Source organism: Gallus gallus, chromosome 12 (assembly GCF_016699485.2).
Source record: "Gallus gallus isolate bGalGal1 chromosome 12, bGalGal1.mat.broiler.GRCg7b, whole genome shotgun sequence".
Classification (NCBI taxonomy): domain Eukaryota; kingdom Metazoa; phylum Chordata; class Aves; order Galliformes; family Phasianidae; genus Gallus; species Gallus gallus.
In genome coordinates this window covers 11,951,464-11,977,448 of record NC_052543.1, presented here as the reverse complement: position 1 = coordinate 11,977,448, position 25,985 = coordinate 11,951,464, and the positions used below count along the sequence as shown (strand labels likewise).

General features: G+C 44.2%; 4 protein-coding genes and 1 long non-coding RNA gene across 16 annotated transcripts in view; 1 reads left to right on the top strand and 4 right to left on the bottom strand.

Annotated features, from left to right (window-relative positions):
• Nucleotides 1-1,377, bottom strand: part of PXK (PX domain containing serine/threonine kinase like) — a 32,182-nt gene extending 30,805 nt beyond the window's left edge. For all 9 annotated transcript variants that reach the window (XM_015293307.4, XM_015293308.4, XM_040646346.2 and 6 more), the window contains exon 1: nucleotides 1,175-1,377. In XM_015293307.4, coding sequence (XP_015148793.1) covers nucleotides 1,175-1,276 — 102 coding nt within the window. In that variant the 5' untranslated portion in view covers nucleotides 1,277-1,377. The remainder of the gene's footprint in view (nucleotides 1-1,174) is intronic.
• Nucleotides 681-3,922, top strand: LOC124417159. Its single transcript, XR_006931306.1, has 2 exons — nucleotides 681-807; nucleotides 1,727-3,922. It is a non-coding gene; the product is annotated as an uncharacterized LOC124417159 (long non-coding RNA).
• Nucleotides 2,936-5,004, bottom strand: HTD2 (hydroxyacyl-thioester dehydratase type 2). Of its 3 annotated transcripts, XM_046900078.1 has the most exons (4): nucleotides 4,902-5,004; nucleotides 4,597-4,826; nucleotides 3,932-4,010; nucleotides 2,936-3,589 (listed from the first exon to the last, which is right to left on the bottom strand). In XM_046900078.1, exon 4 carries the CDS (start codon nucleotides 3,496-3,498, stop codon nucleotides 2,983-2,985), a length of 516 nt encoding a protein of 171 aa, XP_046756034.1. In that variant the 5' UTR covers nucleotides 3,499-3,589; nucleotides 3,932-4,010; nucleotides 4,597-4,826; nucleotides 4,902-5,004; the 3' UTR covers nucleotides 2,936-2,982. The 3 variants fall into 3 exon arrangements, with proteins under 3 accessions (XP_046756034.1, XP_046756036.1, XP_046756035.1); XM_046900080.1 differs by lacking the exons at nucleotides 4,597-4,826; nucleotides 4,902-5,004 and adding an exon at nucleotides 4,130-4,320; XM_046900079.1 differs by lacking the exons at nucleotides 4,597-4,826; nucleotides 4,902-5,004 and having other exon boundaries at nucleotides 3,932-4,320.
• RPP14 (ribonuclease P/MRP subunit p14) lies at nucleotides 2,936-5,004 on the bottom strand. The gene is made up of 5 exons (XM_414402.8): nucleotides 4,902-5,004; nucleotides 4,742-4,826; nucleotides 4,597-4,673; nucleotides 3,932-4,010; nucleotides 2,936-3,589 (listed from the first exon to the last, which is right to left on the bottom strand). The coding sequence occupies exons 1-5, from the start codon at nucleotides 4,985-4,987 to the stop codon at nucleotides 3,533-3,535; spliced, it is 384 nt and encodes a 127-aa protein (XP_414402.2). The 5' UTR covers nucleotides 4,988-5,004; the 3' UTR covers nucleotides 2,936-3,532.
• Nucleotides 5,005-6,601: 1,597 nt separating this feature from the next.
• Nucleotides 6,602-25,985, bottom strand: part of PRKAR2A (protein kinase cAMP-dependent type II regulatory subunit alpha) — a 53,220-nt gene continuing 33,836 nt past the window's right edge. For both annotated transcript variants that reach the window (XM_003642006.6, XM_015293315.4), the window contains exons 5-11: nucleotides 22,985-23,091; nucleotides 19,195-19,348; nucleotides 16,048-16,149; nucleotides 14,164-14,238; nucleotides 12,693-12,758; nucleotides 11,868-12,006; nucleotides 6,602-11,295 (exon numbers count right to left, since the gene is read on the bottom strand). In XM_003642006.6, the coding sequence (XP_003642054.1) occupies nucleotides 11,162-11,295; nucleotides 11,868-12,006; nucleotides 12,693-12,758; nucleotides 14,164-14,238; nucleotides 16,048-16,149; nucleotides 19,195-19,348; nucleotides 22,985-23,091 (777 nt within the window). In that variant the 3' untranslated portion in view covers nucleotides 6,602-11,161. The remainder of the gene's footprint in view (nucleotides 11,296-11,867; nucleotides 12,007-12,692; nucleotides 12,759-14,163; nucleotides 14,239-16,047; nucleotides 16,150-19,194; nucleotides 19,349-22,984; nucleotides 23,092-25,985) is intronic.

Sequence of the window (25,985 nt, the reverse complement as noted above, 5' to 3'; positions counted from 1 at the left end):
AAACCAATCTGGGCTGCTAACGGGCAACACTGGAAGTGACACAACTTCTGCAGGTCTTGATGCAGACACCCCTTGGCTACTGCAACAGACAGAAGCACGAGGCCTGCCAGAACATAAACCTGGTCAGCCTCATTTATAGCAGCAGCTGCAACAGGGGGAGAGCCACAGCCTGCCAGGATCACCACATCTACAAGATTATTCATATGTGATCTCTCTTCAGAGGAAGACCAGAACATCGGTTAACGTGAGCTCCTCACACACAGGAAGAAAAATAACACACGATATAACGCTGCATAAGCACAGAGGACCAGATCAGCCCTCCCCGTGCAGGGCACGCTGCCTGCCGGCCTGCTGCTGCTGCTGCTGCGGGGCCCAGCATCCCTGCTCCGCCACAGCCAGGAGTGGCAGCCAGCTCTCTCTGATTCTCTGCCACACGCCGCCTGCTCACACCCCAACAAGCCCAGTTCTCAAAGCGGAAAATAACCACAGGCAGCAGATTGTGAAATGTGGGTTGTTGGTGCACACTCAGAAGCAGTGCCACGCTCACGAAGGCGGCGTGCACGCAGCCGGGCCGGCCCTGTGACCCCGCTCCGGGCAGCTCCCGCTGCTGTGCCGCCACTCCCCGCGCAGGGGAAGCGTGACGGCACCGCGCCGACACCCCTCAGGGCGCGACCCATCCCGGGGCAACTTCGCCTCAGCCACTGAAACGGGGCAACCGGGACCCGTCTCTGCTCCAAACAGCCGTGACAGATCCTGAGGAAAGCAGAAAGCGCGGGCGGTGCGAGGCCTCTCTCGGGGCGGACGAAGGTCTGCGGCACCACCGAGCCCGAGCGTTTGCGCCCCTGCCCAGCAGGGGCAGCCGGGGCTGGGGCGGACTGCGGGCAGAGCCCCGCGGCACAGACGCACCGAGCTGACAGCACGCGGGGCCGGGGGTGGGGGGGGAGGCAGCACCGCGCTCCTGCGGCCCTCCCCACCTCACCTCGCAGCCCACCTCCAGCGGGACACCGCGCTGCACCCCTCACCCCCCGCCGCAGCCGGACCCCCCCGCTCCCCTCGGCCCCGCTCCCCCCGGGCTCCCCTCCTCACCCCGGGCTCTCCTCAGCGCCGCTCCCGCCGCCCCGCTCCCCCCCGGCCCCTCTCCCCTCGGCGCCGCGGCCCGGCCTGCCGCCCTCACCGTGTGGGAGTGCAGGCTCTGGCTCGCTTCGATCTGCGCTGTCAGCGGCACCGTGTCGTCCAGCAGCACCTTGCCGGCCGGCGGCTTCTCCATGAAAGCCATGCCGCGGAGGGGCGACGGGAGCCCGGCGCCGCCAACCTGCTCCTCCCCGGCCAGCTCCCGGCGCGACCGCCGCTGTCAACACGGCAGCGCCGCGCCGCCCCGCGCCGCCCCGCCGGGCCTTAGCGCCGCCGCCCGCCCTGCGCCGCGACCGCCCGCCCGCAAGGGGGCGCCGTGCCGTCCCGGCGGCCTCACGCAGGGCGCGGCCCTCAGGGGCGCCCGCGCTGCTCGGGCCTCAGGCGGGGCGCGCGCGGAGCAGCGGCGGCAGCGCGGCCCTCACGAATCCGTCCGCGGGTCGCGTTGCGGTGCGCCGCCATACCGCCGGCAGGGGGTGGGATGGGGGCAGCTCCGTGCCTATTTCTGGCTCTTGGGTGGGGAAACTGCCACGGAAAGTTCAGCTGGGACTCAACATCTTCCTCTCCTCTAAAATCCGTACTTTATATTTCCTCACAGGTGTCAGTTAAACAGAGCCCCGCGCTCTGAGGTGTGCTGACACCAAACAGCTCAGATGTTACCTTTACTCCTGGCTGCCCCTCCCTGTGCTCCGGCTGGATGCCACCTGAGCTTCATTGCCGCACCACGCCTGGGTAGCTCGGCTGCTTTATTGGCACTTTCATTGCGCTGTTTGAAGGCAAACTCCCTCTCCACAGTGTAGCAATTGGACATATCAACACGATGGGAAAGGCACTGCAACAAAGGTGTGATGGTGGAAGGATCAGCGTGACAGAAAGGTGCTACAAAGGAAGGGAAGATTGCTCACCCATAGCAGAAGATTCCACGGTCACAGGGGAGAGCTCCAAGGAGGGATCTCCAGAAAGAGATCATCCTAGAGTGGCACTCAGCCTTTCAGTGAGGTCTAAGAGAGGCGCAGCCAGGCTCCACCCCTTCTGGTCACACAGCTGAATTGCCTTCACCTGTGCTCCCAGGGCTGACCGGTCCTTTCCCCAGGTGCTCAATCAGTGGCTCAGGCCGTGACTCAGCAGTTAGCACACACACAGCAAACATCTGCATCAATGCAGAATGCATTTCTGCTGCAGAGGAGATGGGAGGATAGCATGGCTTTGCCATAAAGTTATGGGTCAGCCACTGAAAAGAGCCTGTGCTTTTAGGAGATGGTCCCCATTATTCCTGGTGAACCATGGCAAGAGTTGCACCTTCAAGCTTTATCAGAAGGCATACATTGCCTGTATAAGGGCCGACTACTACTTACATGTAAAAGCTAGAGCAGTTGCAGCAACATCAGCCAGAGCTTCAGTGCAGATTACCTGGAGAAATCTTGCAGTATGTGAGTGCCAGCACTCCCACTCGTCTGCTTCGCTTGTGAAATGCACAGCATCCTCCTTTCCCACCTGTTTGTTAGCAATACAACTGCTTTATAAAGAGCAGGAATGTTTTGACTGAACTTAACCAGTGTGACCTGCAGACTGCCTGGAAGGAGCAGCCCCACTGCAAGCCCTGCAGCACAGCAGGGGTTTGTCTAAAAGGGCCACATCAGTCGGACCTGAGCGCCCGATCCCAGCACTGCACAGAACAATACAAAGGTTTAAGCCTCTCGATGCAGTCACTCTCAGGACTGTGTTTGTTTCCTGTCGACGAAAGATCTTGAAGGGTTTTTTTTGTTGCAAGTTTACTGCATTAACAGATGACGAGTGACAAAGATGGTCAAAACCAAGCATACATTTCTGTCTTTACTGTGAAGTAACACACGATCAGCAGCTCGAGCTTGCTGGCACCATGACTTTCACCACCCCTTCCATAACAGTCTTCCCACTCTCTCTGACTTTACACGATACAGCGATGTGTGCAACGGAGCTCCTCAGCCGTCTCACTTGCACTGCAGCTATCACTTCTTCTCCAGTATACAGAGGAGCTGGAAATCGAATCTCCTGAGAAAGAAACACACAGCCCTGCCCAGGCATTTTAGTGCCCAGAACTGCAGAAATAAGTCCGTTGATCAAAACTCCGTGCACAACAGTTCTACCAAATTTAGTTTTCTTTGCAAAATCTTCGCTTAAATGCAAAGGATTTGTGTCACCTGTTAAATGAGAAAAAGTAACAACATCATTCTGTGTAAAAACTCTGCTAAGTTCAGCTTTGTCTCCAACTTTTATGTGTAAATTCTGAAGCAACGGACATCCAAGCAGCAGGTTGGTAACCACCAGCTTTGTTGAAGCTCCGTGTCGGAAATCCCCTCTAGAAATCCCACACCTGAGGAGCAGCAACATCTCAAGGACCTTCTGACAGTCCAACCGGCCACGCTCAGTGCAAGACCAGCTCCCTGCTGTTCCCAGCTAAGGCGAGAAGAAATGGAGATGTCTTGTTTTGGGGGAAGAAAAAAAAGAAAACGAGAAGCATTAAAAAAATAAATAAATCATTAAATGCACCCAGAGTTGAAAACATTTAGCCCTCCCATTCATGTAGATTTTAAAGTAAGAGCTACAAGTAAGCAGACATTTGTTTAGCCGTGGCTTCAGAGACAAAGAATTTGTGGAGGACGTTTACTTAAGCAACATCCTCAGGGGGGAGAGAAAAGGGAAAAGCTCTGGAGGTACACATTTATGCATGCATTTCTACACGAGGTAACTACTGACTATTAGAAAGGGAAGAAAGGTCAGAACAACGAACAGCACAGCAGTGATGGGGGGGAGGCCCCATTACCTGCAGCACCCGGAAGGCACAGCGCCTGTTCTGGTAGGAGCCCTGCAGGGTCAGAGCACTCCACAGCTTGACGAGGCCACTGAGTAAAAATAGGACAGAAGACATTACATTTTTCTTTCTCTTTTCCTGCAGCACAAGTGTTTTTAAACACGTTACACAGAGGGTAACAAAGCAGAGTGTGACAGCCTGTAACATCACCAGTGAGCTCTGGGAGCAGCTCTGTGGCACGAAGGGTTGCTGCAAGGACGGTGCCCCTGTCCTTGACACGCAGCAGATGCTTACTGTGGCCATGTTATGTTACTGGCCCATTCCTTACGTTCTTCCTGTGCCTTTGAGCACCATTTCCCCCACAGCACCTGCAGCCATCTCCAACATTCACACCTGGCCCCCATTCTCACAGGAAGAGATTTAAAGCCACGCCTTCCAGCAGGGCTTTGCTCCTTCCGGACCCTTCTGCTCTACAGCAGGAACAAGATAGGGGTGCACATGGCTTACAAAGCCATTTCCCCCCGTCCCGTCCCAACAGACCCTGCAGAAGAGCCTCTCTCCTCTCTCACAGCCCGCTGTTTCCGACACGCTCCACACAGACGGCTGTACTCAGCCCTAATTCCTCACAGCCCGCTCTTCGATGGACCTCATTACCAACCTACTCCCACGCGCCTTACCTGCTAATCACTCTCAGGATGGCGCAGAGACTTTTCTCCTCGTACGCCAAGACGTCGACAGGCAAAGCGGCCCCAACCTGCACACACAGCCGCCGTTAGGTGCAGTCGGGCAGCGCGCGGCACAGCGCCGCCCGCGCGCGGTTACCTCTCCGTGCAGCTCCCGCAGCGCCGCCACCACCAACTGCTTCAGCTGCGGGGCGCCGGGCCGCGCCGCGCCGTCGGGCAGCTCCCTGCGGGGAAACAGAGCGGAGTTCGGGCTCGGGGGGCGGCGAGGAGCGGGGCGGGGGAGCGGGGGGGTTACGCACAGGCGGACCCGCAGGTACCAGTGCTGCGCGGCGCTCAGCAGCACCCGCCGCTCGTAGGCGGCCGCGGGCGGCTCCGCTCGCTCCATGCGCCCGGCGGGACGGCGGCGCCCGCCCCTTCTACGGCGGCCCGGCGGGGCCGTGGCGAGGCGGGGCTGCCGGCACGGCGCGCGGTACCGCCCTGCGTTCCGCCGGCCCGGGCGGGCGCCGTACCGAGGTCGAAGCGGCAATTAAAAGCTTAGGCAACCGCTGTACGCTTTGTAAATAAGTTTGCGACCATAAACGGCGCCGCCGCGATCCCTTTGCGGAGCCGCACGCAGCGCACGTCGTAACACACGGAGCGATCCTGGGGATGGCGGGCAGTGCACAGGAACCGCACGAACACACACGGTAACGTGTGCACGGCCCGCGGGCACACAGCCGGCAGGAACGGGGCGGGTGGGCTTTAGTCGTGGCTGTGGGTGAGAGGTGGGCACAAAGGCCGGGGGTTGGGGGGGAAAGCAGCAGAAGAGGGGAAGTGCCTTCACTCTGCAAACGGATCAAAAAGAAGAATGTTAATAATTTTAAGAGCACTCAGGATGAAACAGCCCGAGCTTAAGAACCGGATTGATTCCTGCTTCTAAAAACGCCTCTCTCCAGGAGTTAATCTGACACAGCACGGCAACACCGCAATGACCAAACAGCCACCCGGAGCACCGAGTCAGGGCCGAGCTCATCGGAAAGCATTTTCCATCTCCTTAACCCCCCTCTGACCGCTCTGTGTAAAGGAACTCCGAGGTTCGGGGTAGCTCTCCCTATCTGACCTTTGCCTTTTGTCCCCCTGGGATCAGTCCCCTCCATCCCAGGCACTCACTGGCAGCCCAGCTGCGTCAGGCTGTGAAGCGCAGGGCTCCTGTGCTGCAGGCAGCAGCCTGCTCTCACCTTCCTCCTGCTGATGCAGATACAGCACGCTTATGTCAGCTAAAGCAGTGCTTTAAAGGAGGCATTTGTAAGAAAATAGCAACACAGTGCCCCAAAGCCTCCCCTGTAAGCGTTCAGCAGAGCTCATTTCCAACCACGCCAAAAGATCCCAGTCTCCCACGCAGTCTGTTGGATGCCCAATGGACACCTTCCTTCCCCGGGCTACTCTGCTGCCTAATTTAAAGCCTGTTTGTAAAATACTAAATGCTTTAAACAAAGCTTAAGCAAAAGCAGGTGTGAAATCATCTTTTCCAACATTCAACATGTACCAAAGGTCATTTTCTCATTGAATTATTAGCGAGGTTAACACAAAAGGCAGCTTGCCACACAGAAAGCAGCAGCACTGAGTGTAGGACAGTGAGAGAACTTGAGGAATACTGTGCTCCTCCCAGGAACAGGGAAACAGCACAGAGCCCAAATGGTCTTCCTACAGTTAGGTGGCAAACATGCCTGAGCTGCCAGTTTTAGTTGGAGCAATAATAGCTACAGAAATTTCTATTAGTTTTTTAAAGACAACAGCAAAGTTTTATCACTGGAGAGCAAAAGGTGGTGGTCAGATCATGTACAGATCTGTTTTGGTTGCTGCGATAGGGTGAGCGCTGTTCTCTGTGAGCCCTCAGAACAGGAGAAGGAACTGAGGCAGCCCAGGGAAATGCGGTTAGCTGCTGTAAATCCCACTCTGCTGTGCACGCTGTGGGGGGCTGCGTCAGCTGCAGCGAACAATAAAGAGCACACACAGATCGTACCAGGAAGGCTGGACACAACATGTCAGTTTATTAACCAAAAGTGAAGCCGAACCCCAGAGTGGTTTAACTTTTTAAAACCATATGTTTATATGGCAGATACTTTTTTTTTTCCACGTTAACACTGTACTGCAAGAATCAAACTTTGCAGCTGTTCACCCTTTGAGAATCAAATACTAAGTGTAAAATGAATAAGGGTCCCTCAAATCAATTAAAAACATATTTAACTCAAAAAGAACAGACCAATTTTAAGAACTGTCTTATGAAATTCTCCCAAGTGAAAGACTTTCAAAGCACTTGGAGCCTTGAGGTAGCAACTTTATGCAGAATTTAATTCCCCTCCTGCCCCACAAAGCAGAGGAAAATTAGTAACGCATTATTAGCTCCAGGCAGCTAAGCGGAGTTGAGTGTTCTCTTATGAGGTTAGCGACTTTCTCTTCCACCTCGGAACAGCAGAGTAGTGCTGCAGATGACCAGGAGAAAATCCACAAGGAAGGCCTCTTGAAATAAAATATCTGGTTTGAAGGAAGCGAAATGATCAGCAATAACCGTAACAACAAAAATCATCTGGAGTGAAAAGAAACACAAAGTGTTTGTATTTTGGCAAGACTAGTTTACAAATACACATCAAGAACAAGAGTCCATTTTCAGCCAATGGAAAAGAAAGACTGGAAGTGACATTCAAAGGGATTTCTTTTTTTGCCCTCTGTGCAAAATTGCACATAGTTTTGTTTTTCTTTTTCAGAAGAGAGCACTTCTGCCCCCCCTTTGTTTAAACATTGTGAAACCTGTGCTGTGACATTAAATAGAAATACCATATGCCAGGAGATTCGACCACTGAAAGCTCCTCTCACTGCCTTCACAACAATCACAAGCAGGGAATCGGAATCTTTTTCCCCTCCAAGTCTCAAAGACACGATCCTTTTTACCCACTTTGCTGCTGAGTTCTTTGATTCAAAACTAGACCTGTCTCCACTGTTAATTCCAGGGAGTCACAGCACATTTACTGTTCACTGAGCTCTAACAACAACAAAAACAACTGTGCGCATTCTGCTCACTTGTGAGGAGCAGTCATAGTGAAAAGGAATAAGCTGAGATGCAGTAATGCAGGCAGATCTTCACAACCAGGCACTTTGCTTCACTCCCCAGTCACACTATCACTGCCTGCGTGTTTTCTGACTTTGCTCACTGCCGGCGCTGTTTGGCTCACCAGGTACCTGGCAACACCCAGCATCTCACCACAAACTCTGGACAGTACCTTCATGCTTTGAGATCGCACAGAACACGATGGTTAAACCAAACTAATCATGCACGTTGCAAGCTACAACACTACACGTGGATGAGCCTTCTTACAGACTCACTCTCCTTCAGCTGAAGGATTTGAGTCAGGTTGCCTCTTCACACTACAGAAAGAGGTCACAGACCCTGGATGCAGGATGGCATTGCCCAATATGCTTTTGCTTCAGGGAGTCCAGAGAAAGGTACAACTCCAAACTGTTGTTCTTGGATCCCAATCTTCTGAATTGCTGTTCTCATCCTCTCCTTTGACTTCTAGAAGCCATGAAATCTTCCCTTCCAGGCAGAACTAACTAAAATCTAACATCAGTCTAGGCATTTTGTTATGCTACAAAACAACTGCCAATGTTTGCATATGTTGAGGAATAAAATCTTGTCCTGCAGAGAACCAAGGGCTGTAGGAAACAGAACCCATCTGTGAGACAGCTCAACCTTCTAGGCCCCTCTGAACAGAGGATATTCTGCCTGGGAGCAACAAAGGCGCAGCTGATGATTATTCACAGCAAGCTGCTCTTTAGTTCACATGACAGCTTAGGCAGCACTTAACTCATACTGGTTTGCAGACCAGTTTACGTCTGGGTTGCCGGACAGTCTAAGTTGTTTTGGGTTCCAAGACAGAAGCCATCTTGAACTTTAAAGTATCAAGGAAAGGAGCTGATGAGTGGATTGTTTCCATTTTTTTTTTTAAGAGAACAAACAAAAGAATAATAATAACCCATAATTAAAAGAAGGATATTGTCTTTGGTGTTAAACCTCAGAAGCATGAAAGCATGAATGAAGTACCTGCTGCTTCTTTGGCTGTAATTTATCACAAAAGAAAGAAAGAAAAACTAGCCCAGGAGAGCAAAGGAAATTCACTGCTCTAAAATACATGCAGTTAGAACAGCTGCTACACATTACAACCAGGACTTTAATGCTATGGAAGCACCTTGTTCAGTGGTGCCCATTACATATCTTTTGCATTTTATAAAAATATTATTCCAATTACAGTAACTAGACAATAGTCAAACTTATCAAGTTTCCATCTTACTTATATTGAAGAAACTGGGAGGACCTCATCTATTTAGGGAAAAGAAAGTCACCCAGAAATCAACTCAGAGTTGCAGTGGAGTTTTCTGTGCCTTAAAGAAATATCCACCACTGTAACAACTAGAAGCAGGAATTCCACATTAGCATCCTTCTATTCTTTCTCAGATGGCTGTGAATCAAGCCAGCACATTGTTACACCAGCATCCACAATTAAAATATCATAATCCACATAAAACACCAGTAAGTTCTTATCATGAGCTGCAGAAGAACATAAATTCAAAGGGTCACAGATTTACTACCTACGAATTTCATATCTTTATCCTGGGCTCCATCAGAATAGGGGTGGCCAGCAGGGACAGGGAGGTAACTGTCCCTCTCTGCTATGCCTCGTGAGGCACCATCTGGAGTACTGCATCCAGGTCTGGGGCCCCCAGTACAAGAAAGACAGGGAGCTGTTAGAGAGGGTCCAGAGGAGGGCCACAAAGATGATCAGAGGGCTGGAGCACCTCCCCTTCGAAGACAGACTGAGGGAGCTGGGCTTGTTCAGCCTGGAGAAGAGAAGGCTGTGGGGTGACCTCATTGCAGCCTTCCAGTACCTAAAAGGAGCCTACAAACAGGAGGGGAGCCAACTCTTTACAAGGGTAGATAATGGCAGGACAAGGGAAAATGGTTTTTAAGTTGAAGGAGGGAAGATTTAGGTTGGATATCTACTATGAGAGTGGTGAGGTGCTGGAACAGGCTGCCCAGAGAGGTTGTGGATGCCTCGTCCCTGAAGGTGTTCAAGGCCAGGTTGGATGGGGCCTTGAGCAGCCTGGTCTAGTGTTAGATATGGAGATTGGTGGTCCTGCCTGCAGCAGGGGGGTTAGAGCTTGATGATCCTTGAGGTCCCTTCCAACCCAAGCCATTCTATGACTCTATATAAATATTCTTTTGCACACCATAAAAATGTCCTTCTTATTGTCTGATTCATATTTATATAGTGCTCTGATAAAACCTTAGCAGTATGCCAATTAAGTTCATTAAAGCTGTGGAAACACTCTACCTAGTAAATGCTGCAAATTTAACAGGTATTTTAGATAAACATAATTAGCTTAGTTATCACCTAAACCAAAAGATTCCGCCAATACACCAATTGTCTAGTTAGCAAAGACCTTTGCTTTGCAAAGACAAATGCTGACAACTTTTGAAAGGCTTATGAAATCTGTGGCATTTGAAAGCATTCAAGTGTCTAATTAAGTTACAATACTGTGACCCTGGAAGGAGGGAGCTTCTGTAGATAAATACAGAAGTAGTCTTCCTTTAAATTACAAAATATTCATTCTTAAAAAGCTTTAAAATTGAGTCAGACAACAGCACCCTGGCAAATCTGCAGTATAAAGGATCGCTGTAAATGAAAGGTCATCTATATATATGTATATATGTATATATACACACACGTGTGTGTATATATGTATGTATATATATACATATAGTGTCAAAAACATGGAGCAAATCTGGGTAGGAGACAACTATGACACCTTCAAGCCATATGATCTGAACCACTGCACTTTTTTGGGAAGCATGAAGTAATTTTCTTTGCTGCTCAGAAAACACTTGAAATTTAGTAGTGCTTCATTTTCTGCATTTTCTTGCTAATCAGACTCTCACCTGTGTCCCCAGCTCAGTTTACTTGGTTTAATGTAGAACCTGCAGTTTTCCACAGGTGGAAGAAAGCTTCAGTGCCATCTTACTAACTGGCTCCATTGACATTTTAATGTCAAATCCAGCTGCTACAATTAAAAGCAAATTTGGGTAAATGAAGTGTTAGAAGATAATAAACCTATCAAAGGTTTGTACTTCACAGGTTGCCTCTGAGGAACAGGCAACCTCCTGCCACAAAATCTGATCTGAAAATTTATCCCACAGGAACACCAGAAGGAAGGAGGCTTCTGTATCTTGCACACTTTGGGTGTCGTATCAGGCACTTGAACTGCTGGACAGATGCCATTCTGAACCAAGTAAGTGAACTCAAAGTTAGAACCATCTTTAATCTAGGTCTAATAATGAAGTATCAGCAGCAAAGTGGAGGCAGGGAGCGAGCAATCCATCTGTGCCGAGACTTGCTTATGGTTTCTAAAATGCCCAAGAAGACAGCAGCATTAACTGTTCCGTAGTGTCCATTTTCCTTGTGAGTTGTGTTGCTGATAGGAGGCTTTTCTGTGTCTTGAACTAAGAAGGCACTGAGGTACCCTGTGCCTAATTCCCTGGATCCATCAGGTCCATGCTAGAGCCAAACATTGCCACCAGCTGCTCCTCATAATGTGTTATATTCCTCTTCATAATGTCCATGCAGGGTCCAAGCAACCTCTCAAATGCTTGCACATCCATGACTGCAGAGAAGTAAAAATATGATTGTCAAGCAGTGTCCTTTTTGATAAAACAATCTACTTTTTGAAGCTGGAGCACAGAACTTCAATCTAACCCATTTGAGGCTTTGAGGCTTCAATGGATGCTGATCTCCCTCTGTACTATCACTTGGAGGAACAAGATTAGCACACACCTGATCTCAGGAATAAATACAAAAGTCAAATACACACTGTGCAGGCATTAACAGAGCACCTAAAAGCTGTGACAAGCAAGCTCTAGATAAGAAGCTAATGATTAAGTCTGGAGTCTTGGTGCAAGTTCTCCTTTTCAAAGGGCACAGACCACACAGGAAAACCAACTTGCTATGCAGTTATCCCCACCCATCTGAAACTAGATGTCTGAGTAGAAAAGCAGTGGTATTTCTCAAATTTCTGCATGGTCATCCACTTCAAGCTGTGCTCTTAGCTTCTAACACCTGACCACTTGGTGCCAAAAGGCTGCCAGGTTTTGAATAGTTCATCAGTTAGGGGTAGTTCACAAAACCGTAAGAGACCAGAAACAGGTAACTAGATACACACAGAGAACATTTGCTTACCTAAACATTTGACCTCACCAACAGCATAGGCAGAGGCTGCCCTGGGCTTGTTGGTAACAAGTGCAAGCTCTCCAAAATACTGTCCTCTGTGACACCGGGCAATCTCTACTTCTTGGTTAGCTTCCTTACTCATCATAGTCTGCAAAACAGTACATTTTAATGACTCTCATACAGTTCTGTCTTTGTACAAGCTTCAAGTTAATCCCAGATAGACTGCGCATGTGCAACTGCCCATTGGTTTACAGCTTGAAAACTAGCAGTTCCTAAATCATACCCTATAATGCCTTGACAGCATGTTCAACTGAAAGTTTGCTTAAGTGTATGCTGGCCCACAAGTTTTGAGATTGGCAGATATTCACTGCTACAAACTTAGGAACTGCTATTACACAAGCCTAACACAGCTACAAAGTTTTGTCATATACAAGACTTCACTCCTAAAGGACTGCTTCAGACTGTATAGGAATCTATTCACATGCTAATGGCTACTGGAAATAACACACCCCAGCTTTTTGTTAGTTGTGCTTTGCTACAACCCTACAAGAAGGTTTTTGACCCTTCAGGCCAGGGACAGTACAACAGATCAGTTTGCAGAGGAGTAGATAGAAGTAAACAGACCTTCCAACTTTGGCAAACTGACTCCTGGCCACTTCAGAACAGGTATGGGGATTTAAAACATACATCACATTTGTGACAACAATCAAGTACTTAAAATAATGTCTTAAAGTCAGTCAAGTTAGGATTTCGCACACTGCAATTAGACAATCAATGATTTAGCCAATCAAATCAGGGATTAATTTAAAATCTAATTACCCAATTCAAACTCACCTTGCTTTTAATCATGATTTTTACTTCACCAGATTCTACAATATAAAAGCAATCTGCTTTATCGCCCTGTGAAGAAAAGGTAAACAATACATATATATTTTTAGTTTACTATAAGAGTATCTATGAATGGTATTATTTATACTGAACTGGGCTTTGTGCAAGCCATCAATGTGAAGAATTACACAACAGCTGTGAAAATGTAGTGGAAAAAGAATAAAGCACTAAATGGCATCACACTATTTAAGGAAAACAAATCACATCAGGGAAGTGGGAGAAGATAGAAATTGGTAGCCATTTAGAATGAAGTTCAAAAAAGATACTGGAATGTGTTGCTGTAGTAAAAACTTTAGTTCCACTCATCTGTTTCTAAGAAAAAGTCCCATGAAGTTACAGAAGAAATTAGGCTCTTATCTGTGGTTCCTCAGAATAGTAATAAGTATTCCAGTACGAAGTTTTTCCTTTCCTGTTGCCAGCTATCACGAACTGCTGCACTCAGCACACTTCTTAACAATGTACTGAATACTTTTAAACACTGAAAACAAACTGAGTAGGACACATGAGGACTTCACATAACACCAGCAGTATGGTTTAAAGCAGCAGTAGTATGATTAAAAGCTAGTGCTTTCAATCATACTGCCCTAACTGACAGATCAAATTCCAGAAAGATAATTAAAATGTAACACTATCCATGAGAGAAAAAGGATTTATGCTAGTAATGCAATTGCTGTAGTACAAGAGCTATCACCATCATTTCCAAGCATAAAACTTCATCATCTCTAGCAGTGTATAATGATCACCCAGATCAATCCAGAATACTAACCCTACTTGTAATTTCCCTTATGTGTAATTACATCCTTATCCTTAATTCAGCTGCTATAGATTTAAACCAATCCCATATCACTGACTGTATAGCTTCCCAGTTATGAGACAGCTTTGATTTTGCTGACAGTCCAGTTTTCTCAGGCTCTTAAGCAACAAGACACAGCTTACACAATTGAGTCTTTTTGGAGAGAAGTGATTTGGCTGTATTTTGTTATCAGCAAATGTCATTTTCTTGCATTGTGTTAGCTGATATTCAAGGTAATTAAGGTTAACTATTCAAGACACTATCAAGGATTCAGACTCTGTTTATAAAACGGGAAGACCTGTGATCAAAAAGTCTACCATTTCAGGTAAGCCAAGGACTTCCTTGCATTAACTCCTTTTTAAAATAGAGCACTTTCTCAAAATAAATATACAAAGCTACCCCCCCCCAGCTAAGATCAATGAAGAATTCTTGTGTTTCATCTGTAAAAAGACTCCAAACTGTTAGATCTGTCACAGGGAAAAAGAAAAGCTTCAGCTTGAATTTGTCCAGGTTTATGTTTCAATCTGGCCTCCATCTATAACAGCAGACAAAATGTATCATGTTCCACACAGGAACAAAAACAAAGAGGGGAGAATGACAGATGGGAATTTATACTCCAAGTACCTGAGAAATGATACGTTCCCCATCCTGATACACTTTCTCTCCTATAACATCCACAATTTTCATTCGTTCTGATGCCTGCAATGAAGAGGAAAATGAAGCACAATTACCTGCTGTAGTAAACTTCATAACTCAGAAATTAAGAAGTGTTCACTAGACAGAAACATGCTGAATCTGGCTACTAAAAAAAAGCAGCCCCTACATGACTTCATAATACTGCAGCACAACTTTCACGACTACCAATGATCAATGGCAAAAAAAATTTCCAGTGTCCCACACCTAAAGTTAAAAATGACTGATTTGGCTGTTTTAGAACTAAGAAAAAAAAATCACTTCCTGTGAGATTCAGCTGAAATCTGAAGAAAACTCTTAGAAAAATGCCAAGTAATTCCCAAGAAACCTCAATGAAAAATACTGGTAATTGATTTTCAAAATATTTTCATTGCTACACACTTGAATGTCTTTGGTTGGTTGGAGGTCTTGTGTGTTTATTTTGGTTGGCTGTGTTTTGTCTTAAAGCTCACTGCTAGATTAGCAAGAGGATGAGGGGATATGAGAAAGACACTGGATGTAAAAACTGTAAGCAAGCACTGCAACAGAACGCCCTGCAGCAAGGTCAAGAGGTACTAAACCGACATGCAGTGAAATGTGCTTCGGCCTTCACAAACAGGAAGGGAGAAAGGACAGTTAAATTTATCTCCAATGTTTCCTGCTGCCCATCTAGCACATCACAAAACAACTTTAGTGGTTCAAAACAGTATAAAAATACATTAAGAAAGGAAGAAAATCCTAAACAGTTAAAATGAATACGTCAACACATGATTCATTTTTAATCTATTCATTTCACAAATGCACCTCCATCTAGCCCATGTTTGAGAAACTGTTAATTACGATCCACACATGATTCAACTGCAGTGTGTCATGCAAAAAGCCAGCCAGTGCTAATGAGATTTTTCTCTTTTTTTGTATCCTTAAACTTTTATGAGTCATTTTGGGCTCAAAAAAATAAAAAAATAAAAAAATAAGTCACACTGATGAAACTAGTTTAAGCCAGTGAGTGAGGGAGATGTTGTGTAATTCACCCCTTCCACAGCTGTCAGCATAGGTCCAAACTAATATATTCTGGAAGCCACTATTTACACTTATGATGCTTTGCTATTTTGTAATCTTCTCTCAAGAGGATTGAGAACTATTCTCAAGTGCTAAAGATTAAAGCTGAAAAGTATAACAAGGAAACAGAAAAATATAAGATATGGCATAAGGCAAAGGCAGACACATTACAATGTTCCATGCAGTTTGGCATGCCTCCAAAGCCCTTCTGAAAATACAGGCTGAATCAATAGCTTAGAAGTGACAATTTACACATTCCTAAAATCATGCACCACACACATCAATATAACACGTGCTTGCTCTGCCTGGTTATTTTCTTCCTGGGCAGCAGTGCTTCCTTTAGTTTATTCTTAGCTTAGATGAGTTAAGGTAAAAGCAAGATCTGCTGTGGGAAGCATCTTTGAAATTTAAAATCATTCATGGATGATGAGAATCAAATATTCCAGAGACCGTATTGTTACTTCAAAAACCCATCCTCAAACAGAACCAAAGCCCCGAGTCCCAGTTTCCACCTTAATCCTTTAATACCTCTTCTCTACCTGTTTTATGTTTTAAAGCCTTTTCAAAGACTGAGATAAAAATTGCCTACTGTGAACAGTGGATATGAAAAATACGTTGGATAACCTCAACAATGCAAATTCAGTTGTACAGCAAATAGGATACTAAAGCAGGACTTAGAAGCTTATAAGCAAAAAATGACACAGATTTCTGATACAGTAGAAACCAACTGGGGAGCTAACACAAGAAACTGATGCAAATGTCTCTGAGAGAGTTTACCTCCAAGGACTTGAGAAGGGGTACAGACTCAATAAATAACTCATATGTCTTCCTCTTCTTTGCATTGTTTTTCAATATAATTCTTCTGAACGTCACTCGATCCTGCAAGAAACAGCACAAATTGATTATTTCTCCTAACTAAAATGCTTACTGATTAAAGTGCCTTTATCTAATATATGAGAAGAATCTTTATCTAATATTTGCAATAGAATTTAGATACAAGAAGTCAGTTATTAAAGTGATAGTATGTCCATCACAACAATGATCCTAACAGGCCTCATGATAGTATTTCCTATCAATACCAAACTGACAAACAGGGAGCTCCAAGACAAACTTGGTCCTTCTCAGATAGAGTAAAACTGGACTTCTTAAATGGCTATCTTGTACCGTTTTCCAGACTTGAGTTTGTGAGGTTTTTTGTTTGGCTGCTTTTTATTCCATCATTTACATTTCCACATACAATGAAGAAGTTATGCTGTTCTTGCTGAAGCTACTAGAAGCTGAAATTTGCAACTCCTATTAAGGCAACTGCAGGATTAAGTCTGAACTGAATTGTTCTCAAGTCACAGATTCAGATTCAAGCAGATCAGCAAACAGAATATCAAACAGCAACAGCCTGGATTCCCCTCCCCACTTTTAAGGATAAGAGGCAGCTTTTTGCAGGGAATGGCTACTTCTGCACTTCCATCTGTCCACAGGAACCATAGCAACTTCCCGATGCGAAAATGTTTTGAGTTTGCTTGTTTTTGAAGCCCAAATCTTGGTCAAGATTTCCAGCTCACTCCACCACCCACCCGACTTCTCTCCAGGCAGCAATCCGTGCCGTGCAGGCTCTGCAGCCAGCAGGCGGCAGCACGCGCCCGAGTGAAGGCGAGATTGCCTGCAACATCTGGCTGAGCACCTGCAGCGGCAGACATGTTTGCAAGTTTATTGTTAGAGATCTTAATGAAATGCTTTTTATCTGTACACAGAAAAGGCGAGGCTGAACTGCTGCAGAACATGGATAAGAAGGGCCACAAGAGAGCTGGAAATAAACAGTATGTTCAGGCTAAGGGGAAGGGCACTGCCCCCACCCGTTATTTTTATTAACATTTGTGTAGCAGTAATGTTCAGGGCCCTTACACAAGGTGAGCCGAAGTGTAAAAAATCAAAAACAAGAAAAACAGAAGAAAGGAACAGAAACGTTGTCAGGAAAAAAAAAAAGTATACCACGTATTGAGCAGCAATAACTGAAATCCCTGAGAGCCACTCCTCTGCATCTCATTTTCTGAAAACATCGACTGGTACTTCAAGGAGGGAGATTTTGAGGTGAAGAGGTGTGTTCAGATAAGAGAACGGTTTTATGGGATGCAGGCTACTCTTGGAGAGAAAACAATGACCGATACTGGTGACAGTGGTGGAATATGTAAGTTGAAGGTGACAGACGATGGGAAGAATAGCATTACTGTTAAGCAAAAGGAGAGCAAGAGATGATAAAGCCTGAAGGGATTGGTGGCTTTGCCTGTGTTTTGTTTTGTTTTGTTTCTATCCCAAAGAAATTTTTCAGTGGTAGAAGTCTCTTCAAATGCACACATGTGGAGAAGCAGAGAGGTGCAGAAGTTGTCACGGGAATTGGAAAAGCATTAAAAAGAAAATCAGAATCCCTTTGTTTGGAGGCACAGAGCAGTGATGGCAATGTGCTTACTGTGAGGTTTTCCCCAGATACATGCAGTAGCAAATGGTGAGGGGACATTTTTGCACTCCATGAGACCCACATTTGATGACTGCTTTGTGCCTGAGCCTTCAAGGCTTTTCTTGGCCTAAGCCTGCACTGCAGCAGGAGTAGCCCACACTTGCTAACTGGCAGATTACCCAGAAGTTTAGCAATGACTTTTACAGACTAATAAAAATGTTTAAATTACATTGGGCACAAAATACTACAATTAAACACATCAACAACAGAACAACCAGAAAAAATAACCAAAGTTTTAAGCATGAAAATGCACCATTAGTTAATAAAATATCCACGGGGCTAGATCACTACCAAGGTCCCCTTTCAATTACATCTTACTAATTACGTGCACATAATCACAGAAATAAAAGAACTCAATTTGTGCAGCTCTTTCCAAAAACCAACTGGAACGAAGAACGGTCTCCTCCTTTTTTTCTTTTTATAAATGGGCTTGATACATAGCTGTTGCGTTCAAGAAATTAGATCCTGACAGAACTCTCTGGTTATTCACCAAAATCTTCTTCACCTCACAAAGAAGTCAAAACTCAGTTCTTTCAGCAAGCGCAGAGATTGCATAGGCATGCTGCGTGTAGCAGCTTAGCAGTCGTATAATCGAGGTCCTAACACACACCAACCCCCAGCAATAGTTGCTGAGGAGCCCAGAGCATACAGAGAGCACACAACACTTCTGGCTTCAAAGGCTTCTCTAATCACACAATCTGCTTATTACGTGAGCCCCCGGATGAGTAAGAGAGCACTGTGAAAAATAATCCTATCCAAATGGCACAGAGAAAAGAACTAAAATGGGAAACTAATGTCTACAGCTTCACATTCAACACCGCTGGACTACAGACAAAGCAGCACCACCACTTAGCTTCGTATTTCATAGACCACGCTGACCTGAGAACCTCTTCCAGAGTAACACAAAGAGACCAGGAACATCACGACCATTTATTCAGAGTGAAAACAAAGCTCTGGGCAGTTTTCCTATTCTTCGTATTACGGGCACGTTCAAGAAGATATTTAACACTGTCCATACCCATATTAAAGAAGACAAAATGGTAGGAGGTCGAGCTGAAAATAATGTTATTTAGATACTGTTTGTATATTACTTCCTCCCCACCCCTACAAAATATATGCATTAATACCTCCACCATTCTGTTTTTTTTTTCCTTAACAAAAGCCCTGATTACAAAATTGCAAAAAAAATAAAGAGACAGATAAAAGTAGCAGTACAGTATTTACAGATGAGTTATTCTAGAAAGGTGGCCAAAATCATTTGCACAATGGATCTTCTATGCCACAAGGTAAGATAACAAACCATGACAATAAAAGCTATTAGTGCAAGGTGTCATACGGAGAGAAGCACCTGCTGCTGGACACGGTGAGTTAGTATTTCAAATAGTATGCATATGAGAGCAACTTCCTTTCCTTACCAGTCCCCAAAGGGCTCCTTCTGTTGTGGCAACAATGGTGGCAGCTCTAGGAGTATTGTACATCAACGCCAGCTCGCCAAAACTGCCGTGATTATCATAGCGGCCCACACAGCGTGCCTGGTTGTCTTTTGCTACAACAATATCATACAATCCCCTGGAAAACAATGGAATAGATGCTTTTCATTACACAACATTCCAGTACAGATGACAAAAACAGTTTTTGCTTTTATATAAATAGTCTAGTCACACTAGCCTTAAATGAAAGCTGCTGGGCTGGAAAGGTTTCCTCACCCTGTTCTCTAGAGGCAACGCTTCCAACATTACAATGAAGTTAAAGGAATAGTAGTCCAAAAATTTACTAAGAATCAAGACTAATCTAATGAAGATGGAGGTACAAGTTCAGCAAGATAAAGCTCAAGGCATAAATGTGGCTCTAACTGCACCGCAACTGCATACAAAGACACAGGCTGTGCACAGAGAGGTAGCCCTTGAGATGTCAAACAGGTGCCTTTATCACCCTCAGGACTGTCTTATCTCTGGGGCTCTAAAAAAATAATTTTAAAAAGTAGCTCAACCAGGCTCAGTTAACTCTGGCCTATGGCACCAGAGATCACTCAAGTATTAGACAGTGGACTATAAGCTTTACAAAATATATCCTGGTAAAAGGCTGATAAAGAACACTTCAAGCAGCTGAATGCACATGTAAGTTCCCCCAGAAAGTGACACCTCTGTTGGAAGGAATGGTATAATCTCCCAGAACATCATTAGGCACCTAAGAAAGAAAAAAAAAATCAATGGGAATGACAGCAGGTGAAACTTCTCATAGTAAACAAGCATGGGAACAGTCACTCTACAGTGAGATCTACATCGCATTAACAGCAGAACGGCATTCAGGATTACTGATGGGCAACCCTGGGCTTATTACTTCCCTGAATACTGCATCCAGAAGAAAAAAGAAGTTCTACAGGGAAGCTTTATGACAGTCCCACTTGTAGGAGATTCCATAGAGTGGACATTAATTGAATCAATTGAATCAACCGAGCAATTAGAAAGCATCAAAACAAGGAAGTTCTTGGATCAAAACCAGATGAGCCAGATTCACACTTATTAGAAGATCCAAGAAGTTCTCTATTTGTCACCCGGAAAGCTGAATAAAGAAGCTGTGCACATGAAGACTGCCTAGCAGCAGATGCTTTTTACACACACTACTGCTTAATCACACTTAGCAGACAGGGAAGCAACCAACAGCATTACTAATAAGAAACTACTGAAATATGGACTACTATTCCTGGAAAGCTCCACTAATTCTTGTAATAGATTGAGTATCCATTTAGTCATTTTCTGAGCGGCATAAAGAACAACAGTCTTCAGAGTACTTCAGATCTAGATGAGCCACCTGGAACACTTCGAGTGAAATGCAACAACTTTTTCCCACCCTTCCAGTGCCATTTATTTCCAAATAACTACAGCCACATAACCTTCATCCTAGCATTCAGCTGCCTGCAGCCCAGGGACTAAAGGGGTGAGGCACCACTGAGTGACCTTGGTTCAGCCTTACGAGAGAACTGTTGCTGAGCTGTGAGATAGTCGGTGAACTAAAGCCCTACAAGATAAGAAGAATGACAACACAGGCCAAAACGTAATTGCTGAGATGGTAATCATTTGTAGCTCAAGGACTCACAAGAAAAATACCCACATGAAAAAAATACAAAACTCCTGCAAGGAAGGAAAAAAAAAAAGGGCAACTTGGCACGATCAGAGATCTGCCTTTTTTCAAGAGGCAGAGGCCAATGCTGCCTTCTCCTGACTGAAGGCTGCCTGGCCAGCAGAGACTCATCAGGTGTCTCCTTTGCAGTGAGGACACCATCACAAAGTACTTGTCCTAACTCTCCATTCCCTGCAGTATGCACTGAATGGCTGCTGGATCCTCACGTTGCACCAATCCGCCAATGGCGAAAGAGGCTCAGGCAAAAGCAGAGTGGTACAGCTGGGTTACAACCAGAACACTTTGGAAAAACAGCCCACAGCAGGAAGCCTATTTTTCTGTGCAGACAAGAAGCTAAAAGAGTTACACCAGCAACAGAAAGCAACTGTTCACTCATACAGAAAGAAAAATCCTCAGGGATATTTAGGCATTAATGGCTTATCTTAGAATAATAAGATGTGCCTACTGATGCTTTGAAAGAGCCAAAGACGTCTGAATTTGCACTTGAAGACAAGTGGGAATACCACAGCTTTCAATAAGCACCAGCATCTCTCTATTCTTTTGCAGGAAAAAGTGAGGAAGTGGGGGGAGAGGAGCAGGACTGGAAGGGAGGAGGACAGAGAACTGATAAACCTTTGAATTCTTTGTAATAAGAGAACAGCCAGTTTAAGAGTTGCAGCTGAGTTGGTATTTGACAGCAAAGGCCAATACAATCTATTGCTAAATAACATCAAGTTTAATTCCCCTCATTTATAGCCTTTTTTTCCTCACATACTTTTGGCAACCTATTTACAGTTGTGGTATATTATACCTTAAAAACAACAAACTTAAAGGATTGAAATCTTCCAACTCAACGGTCTCAATAGAAAACAATTTGGTATAGCATTATATCTGTAGAAAAGACTATAATAAACACCCTAAAAATATCAAATTAAGGTTGCATTTTACCTTTTTTTTTTTAATGTTAAAACTCAGAACAGGAAGAACACTTTAGTAAGCAACAGGTTAAGAGCCCTACACAGAAACAAATCAACATGGATCCAAGTGGCCTCTAGTATCTAACACTTCTAATAGACTCCAAGGCTGAGTATAAATTTCCTCGGGATTAGGAAACCCTGTTCTGTACACATATCATCACACTGTCTTAAATAACTGCTTTAAAAACAGTTAGTATAATATTAGTGGTCTTATTCAGTGATAAGGATGATGACACACTGACTCAGAAAGTAGGTAGCTAAGACACTGTTCCAACATTTAACATTCATCCATAATACTGTGTTACACTTTAACAGAAGGAAATAAATCTGTGTCCTTAACTCTACTCCAAATATGGTGATTAAAAGTAATGTAAGACAGAATTTCTCCCTAAAGCTCCTGTTAGGAAGAAAGACACTCAAAATGTGCATGCACGTAAGTACACATACACACACATAACACACTTTTTTGTGCATATGTGTGGTCCACAAAATTATCAAGTGTATGTACAATACAAGATATTGCAAAATACCTTAAACTGCAAATATAAAGCAAATGATCAATAGAAGCAAAGAACCACAAACATCCCTCAAGTCAATAATCAAAACTAGGAAGGAAAGTTAAGTTATTCCTTGGTAGCCACCAATTTACATGCTCATGGATGTCTCTTTCCTCTCCCCTTCCCTCATCACACACTTTTTCTTCCTTTTGCTGTCTTTCTTCAGGAAAAAAACAACTTAGTATAGAGACAGCATATAACACAGCTGGTTTTAATCCATGCACATGCTGATTGGCACAGAACTTAAACTGAACAGATTATACAAAAGCTAATGCTGCATCCCTTCCCTTAGGGAAAGTGATGTTTGAGTTTTTATATAGTGACAAAGAATGTGTTAAAATCCACCAAGTTTGAAAGGTGCACATCTGTGAAATTTGTTTACCCCTGGCAAAAGATCCAAAAGTCAACGTGGACCTAAAGGGGAAAGAAAATTGAAAGACAAAAGGAAGCAGCAATGATTGCAAGAAATATGCTTCTTTCAGAAACCAGCCTTGCCACTCCTAAAAAGCTAAAAGAAACATATTTTATACTTCAAAGGCACAGCTGCTTACTCCTCAATGACGTAGAAGTTGTCTCCATCATCCCCTTGATCAATCACATGTTCATGAGGTTTCACCTTCCTCTCAAACATGGCATCAAGGACTTGAGAAAGCTGCTCCTATAAAACAAATGAGGAGAAAAACAAAAGGCAAATTCACTTGACTTGACCTGGGTAGTGAACTGCAACATGCACTGCACTATTTTTACTGTATGCAAATGAAAGTAATTTCAATAACAAATTTTTATTTTTACTACTAAGTATCTCACACCGATAGGCTTTAAACAAAGTAAGTTCAATAACAAATACAAAAAGATACTTCCACTACAGAAGAGCTATCATCTCAACTACATATTCAAATTGCTTAACTTAATGCACACTATGGCAGTGCCAAAGCACACATGTATAGCAAGATCTCACCTGGGATTTTATAGAACCATAAAATCATTTGAGTTGGAAAGGACCCTTAAAGGCCATCAGTCCAACCCCCTGCGATGAACAAGGACACCTACAGCTCCATCAGCTGCTCAGAGCCCATCCAGCCTGACCTTGGCTGTCTGCAGGGATAGGGCACCACCTCTCTGGTGAGCTTGTGCCAGTGCCTCACTGCCCTTAGCGTAAAGAACTTTTTCTTTAGAGCCAATCTACATCTCCTGTTTTAGTTTGAAACCATTTCCCCTTGTCCTGTCACAACAGACCCTGGTAAAGAGTCTGTCTCCTCTCTAACCTTTCACACCTTCACTGCAATGGATACTTGCTGATTTCTATCAGCAATACATATGTTTCGTTATAAGTATGCCTAAAAACCATGCAAAACTGAGTTTCCCTGCTGAGCCATGACTAAACTTTTGTAGGCAGCACAGCCAAGGAAGTTGTGAAAGTCAAAGCCCACAGACAGACAGCACCAACCATACACGATACTGCTTCTAGCACTCTTGCAAACGCAGGCCATCTAGGCTTGGATCTGGATGGCTTTGGCTCTATATCAAATATATTGCTGCTTTTCATTGAATTTTATTATCACATTTTAAAAAACTGATACTTAAACTAAACTAGGAATTATTGCCTGAAAGCAGCTTGTTCTAACCATTTAACAGCGTACCTTTAAGTAACAGTTGTCAAAAAACAATCATAAATCCTAAAAAAACTTTCTGAAAACACAGGAACTCAGTCATGTTTTATTTGGAAGATCAACAGGCAAAGACTTACATCAAGGAAATGAAACAGTGAGCTCTTCTGTTAATTAGGGACTAAGCTTTGTCAGATTCCTCAACTGTAAGGCTTTGTTGGTTTAAAGATGAGTACTAAGGATGCTCAGGGGTGTTCTGGTAAGAATAACAATGGTTGCTCTCACCAGGAAAAAAATTCAGTCAACTCAAATTCTACAACCTCATTTATAAGATACTGTGGAGCAAACACATGGCATTTAATTCAGAGCTTTTAACAGCTGATCTTCTACACCCCCCTGCACTTTAGGTTGAAACATAAATCAGATATATCACTGGGCATGACCGAAACTTCTATCTATATTATCACAGAGTTAAACCCTGATGTCAGTCCAAACCTCAAAATGAATCTTGCTACCAAGAATGAATCCACTGGACGTTGGCTCCTTTGTATTTAGTATCAAGTATTACAACAGCTACTCATGCAAGGGAAGACATTTAACAGGGTAGTTGAGTCTCTGGACCTAAATTCAACACAGTTCACCTACATGCAACCAGCAGAAAAGGGATGAATTTGGCCAAGACATTCAAGTCATCACCACATTTAATCCTTAAGGGATTTTACATGTTTTGCTGGGTTTTGCTTTGTGGGGTTTTTTTTTTTTTCCTGTCGTTTTCTTTTTTGAAGTTTTACACACACTTTGGAAGCTAAGAAACAAAAGAACAGATCTGGGGCCTTAATTTGGAAGCGCCCCTCACCATTATTAAAGGATATTATACAACGAGCAAAAGCAGCCACCATGCGTTTCACTGTTCAGTAGATTCTGTGTGGCCAACCTCGCAAATGAGTCACGTTTTACAACTATACAGAGGATGTTTAAAAGAAATTATCAGGGGTAAATGGAGGCAAGTCTCATATCTCATTTACACCCAATACTAGAAAAAACTCTTCCCTCTCTGCTAAGTGCCCTTTGTCACGCTGTAATTAATGTGCGCAATGCAGTCATCTTTTTCACCACATGCTAACTTAAAGCTTGAATCTTTAACAGCTGCAGTTAAGATTATTTCCATTGCTTCATTTCCCAGTTGCTTAGAAAGCTTTTCTCAGGAAGCAGTATTTTTCTAATCCCACTTTCTAGGCTCAAATTTGTTTTTTGAAGTTATCTTTGAATATGAACTGGTTATTAATTACTGCTTCTGGGTTATTTTGCTGGGAGCCAAGAGATCGGTCTCATCAGTCTGAATGGTGATCACATTTTGTACATACTCCTTGAGCTGAATATTCTTAAATGTGTTTCATTTTTAACAGCAACCAAGAACTGGGAGAAATTCCTAACTTTCAAAGAAAGCTGAGCAGTACTTCTAAAGCCATGAATTACGTACTTCCACGTATTAGGAAAAGCTCTGATTCAAACCATGAAGCTGCAGGTACCATTGCTGGTGTTACAGCTTTCATTATTTCTCTTGAATTTTATGATACCAGAATAGAGATTCAACCTGTACCAGAGATATCAGTTTCATCTGATGGAAACAAAACCAGATATAAGAAGCACTTATTCTATGGTCTTTCAGAGGCTGGATGTGATGAACCCCAAAGGTCCAACATATCTGAACTATCCTATGAATATCAATTAAGATTTCTCAGTGCCAGCAATAGAGACACTCACCATTAAAACTTAACACTGAAGCAAAGAGCAATTAACTTCAGCAATAAGTCTGTAAGATGAGCAGGAACACGGACAATCCAAAAACATTATTTTTACATTCACTTACAGAAATGTTACTGACACATTGCAAATAATAAAAAAGTGCAGCAATCTGAAATCAAGCAGATGTAGACAGTGATGG

Excerpts from the sequence above, each read along its gene's own strand:
- HTD2 (XM_046900078.1), bottom strand. The coding sequence starts at position 3,498 with ATGTTGCTGCTCCTCAGGTGTGGGATTTCTAGAGGGGATTTCCGACAC.
- RPP14 (XM_414402.8), bottom strand. The coding sequence starts at position 4,987 with ATGGAGCGAGCGGAGCCGCCCGCGGCCGCCTACGAGCGGCGGGTGCTG. Across the intron at positions 4,674-4,741 it reads TGCGGGAGCTGCACGGAGAG|GTTGGGGCCGCTTTGCCTGT; the intron begins GTAACCGCGCGC and ends CTGTGTGTGCAG. Across the intron at positions 4,011-4,596 it reads ATCCTGAGAGTGATTAGCAG|TGGCCTCGTCAAGCTGTGGA; the intron begins GTAAGGCGCGTG and ends ATTTTTACTCAG.